At 62.3% G+C, this 3,319-nt stretch overlaps 1 protein-coding gene across 1 annotated transcript in view; it reads right to left on the bottom strand.

The window, feature by feature from the left end:
* LOC103619221 (filamin-C) overlaps positions 1-3,319 on the bottom strand; it is a 32,114-nt gene that overhangs the window by 12,113 nt on the left and 16,682 nt on the right. The window contains exons 25-30 of the mRNA XM_017739389.1: positions 3,162-3,319; positions 2,426-2,586; positions 1,545-1,712; positions 898-1,021; positions 647-803; positions 285-474 (exon numbers count right to left, since the gene is read on the bottom strand). The exon at positions 3,162-3,319 is cut by the window's right edge and continues 4 nt beyond it. Coding sequence (XP_017594878.1) covers positions 285-474; positions 647-803; positions 898-1,021; positions 1,545-1,712; positions 2,426-2,586; positions 3,162-3,319 — 958 coding nt within the window. The remainder of the gene's footprint in view (positions 1-284; positions 475-646; positions 804-897; positions 1,022-1,544; positions 1,713-2,425; positions 2,587-3,161) is intronic.

The raw sequence follows: 3,319 nt of genomic DNA, 5'->3' as shown, positions 1-3,319 counted from the left end.
GGTGTGTGGGGGGCCAGCCTTAGGGGGGGGGGGGGTGAGGCAGGGGTGTCTGGGGTGGGTGCTGTGGGACAGCCAGGGGACACTGTGGGTCAGCATGTGGATGTTGTGGGGCAGGAGGGGATGCCCTGGGGCAGCAGGGACACTGTGGGGCAGGGAGAGGTGCGGTGGGGCAGCAAGAGGACATCATGGGGCAGTGAGGGGATGCTGTGGGTCAGCAAGGGGATGCCATGGGCCAGCAAGGGGATGACATAGGTCAGCATAAGGACACTGTGGGGCAGCCCCACCTGTGACGAGGCACTTGCTGGCATCGCCAGCGGGCACGGCGAGGACGCGGAAGGGCGATGCAGGGATCTCGTCGCCCCCGTACTTGATGGTGCTGGTGTAGCGCCCCGGCACATCGGGCACGTAGGACACTGTGTAGGTGCCATCCCCATTGTCCCGGATTGATGCCTTCTTGGGCTGCCCCTCGGGGTCCTGCAGGCAACCCCCATCAGTTCTCTATGCTGGGGGCACCCTGTGGGGCTCAGCACCCCCATGACTCTCCCTGCACTGACCAGGATCTGGACTGTGAGCACCCCTTCACCCACCTTCAATGTGTCCCCCCACGACCCCCATGCTCCCCCATGTTTCCCCCTCACACACTGACCAGAATCTGCACTGTGAGCAGGCCCTCGCCAGCATCGCGGGCATCAATGGTGAATTCGACAGGGAGGCTGGCAGGGATCCCTCCTGCACTCAGCCCGGGGCCACTCGCCCGCACCTTGCTGGCATCGTGGGTGGGCAGCGCCGTCACCTTGAAGGGGCTGGGGGAAGCAGGGAGTCAGGAGGGTGCCGGGATCTCCAGGCTGTGTGGGGATCCTGTGTCCCCTCATCTGCCCAGCCTAGGTGGGGTCTCACCTGCGTGGCACCTCCTGCCCTCCGTACTTGACAGACACGGTGTAGGGCCCGTCGGTGGCCGGGGTGTAAGTGACCTTGTGGGTGCCGTCACCATTGTCTCGGACCTCCACTGGCTCCGGCAGCCCTGTGGGGCAGTGGGACATGTGGGGGGGGGAGATGTGAGGCAAGGGGACATGTGGGGTGGGGACATGTGAGGCAAGGGGACATGTGGGACAGGAGGACATGGGGGGTATAGAGCAGCACAGAGGGCACGACCTCCCTGGGCAGGGAACTCCATGGAGAAGACACCCCGTGGATCTGTGTATCCATGGGGAGGGCACCCCATAGAACTGGGCACCCTATGAAGAAGAACATCCATGGGGCTGGACGTCCTATGGGATAGGACACCCTAAGGAGCAGGACATCCATAGGTAGGACACTCTATGTAACAGGGGACACCATGAGGCAGGACACCCTATGGAACATGGCATCCATGGTGCTGGACAGCCCATGAGGCAGGACATCCCAAAGGGCAGAACTCTCTATAGACCATGGGATCCAAGGAGCAGGACACCCTACGGAGCAGGACATTCATGAGGGAGGACACCCCACAGCTCAGGACACCCCGTAAGACACGAGTCCCCCCTGCCCCCTGTGTCCCCACGTACCAGTGGGCCCCAGCAGCGTCACCTCAAGGGCTGCACGTCCTGCGGCACTGACATCCACGGTGAAGCTCTGGGGCAGCCGTGCACGGACACTGGGGCCCAGCCCTGGCCCTGAGCACGTCACCTTGGAGGGGTCCACAGCATCCCGCACTCGCACCCGGAATGGGCTTCCTGTATGGAGAAGGGGGTCAGTACATGGGGGAGGCAGCATGGGGCAGGGTAGGGTGGGGATGGGGGCAGTGTGACCACTGCCAATGTTAGCAGGGGGCCACTGTGGGGATAGGGTCAGCATGAGGACAAGATAAACATGGCCATGAGGACAATGTGTGCACAGGGATAGCATGGCCATAGAGTTGGTGTGCCCATCACGTGCGTGGGCACAGTGTGGGGCCAGTGTGCTCATGAGGTCAATGTGGTCATGGGGTCAATACATTCATAGGGTCAACATGGCTATGGGTTCAAAATGGGCATGGGGACATGGCCAGAAGGTCAACATGACCATGGGGTCAGTGTGGGCCCAATGACTGCATGGCCAAGGGGCCAGCATGGGGAAGGGCTCAACATGGGCATGAGCACAGTGTGGGATCACCATGGTCATGGGGTCAACATGTCCATACAGTCAGCATGGGAACAAGGACAGCATGGCCATGGAAACAGTTCGGGCAAAGGCTCCAGATGAGGTCAGTGTGGCCATGTGTCAGTGTGGCCATGGGGTCACTGTGGCCGTGGGGGTATGAAAGCCATGGCCATGGGGACAGCACAGGCAGGGGACAGCTTGGCCATGAGGCCACCATGGGTGGCGTCACCACAGTGAAGCCCTGTGACCAACAGATGACAACCAGGACACCTCTCCCCCCAGCCCCCGTCCCTCTGTCACCCCGCACCAGGGATGGGGTGGCCGCCGAAGGTGATGTTGACGTCGTAGTCACCAGGCGTGAAGGGGACATACTCCACTGCGCAGCTCCCGTCCTTGTTGTCCTTGCAGGACATCTTCGCCTCCGAGGGACCCTCAATGGCCAGGCCCAGCCCCCCAGTGCCCGCGCCCCTGGGGACATGCCACCACTCAGAGGGGTCACACAGGCATGGTGGGGTCAGGGGGAACAACAGCCATGGTGGGGAGATGGAGGTGGCACCTCCATGGCAAGGGGACAGAGATTCCATGCTGGTGACGTGGGATGGAGGTGACACTTTCACGGCAGGGGATGGAGATGCCCATTTGGTGATGTGGGAGGGAGGTAGTACATCCATGGGAAGGGACACAGGTGGTAGAGGATGCAAGAGGATGGACATGGGACCTCTGTGGCAGAACATGGAGATGCCAGAGTGGTGGTACAGGATGGAGGTGGCAAGTTGGTGACATGGGATAGAGGTGGTACATGCACACGAAGGGCACAGGTGCAAGAGGACAGTGGTGGCACTTCCACAGCAGGGGATGGAGATGGTGGGTTGGTGGCTTGGGATGGAGGTGACACCTCTTGGGGGGGGAATCTGTGGGTGTGGGGGGGGGCAGGGTGGGAATGGAGAGACTCATGGGATAGGGATAGGGAAGGGGATTTGGAAGGCAGGGGTTGGGGGGCTTTGGGGAGCAGGGCTGGGTTGGGGTCGGGGGTCAGTGCCCACCTGGTCTCCACAGTGAAGTGGTTAGCCGTGCCCACCAGGCCACCCTCCAGGCCAGGGCCGTGCGCCCGAACACGTGTGGGGTCGCAGCCCTCGGCCACCCCCACACGGAACGGGCTCTTGGGGACCGGCACGTCATCGTATGTCACCTCGCCCAGGTG

The sequence above is a fragment of the Corvus brachyrhynchos genome, unplaced genomic scaffold (assembly GCF_000691975.1).
Source record: "Corvus brachyrhynchos isolate BGI_N302 unplaced genomic scaffold, ASM69197v1 scaffold197, whole genome shotgun sequence".
Taxonomy (NCBI): Eukaryota; Metazoa; Chordata; class Aves; order Passeriformes; family Corvidae; genus Corvus; species Corvus brachyrhynchos.
Note: the sequence above shows the minus strand (reverse complement) of the source record. Positions and strands in the feature narration are given on the sequence as shown.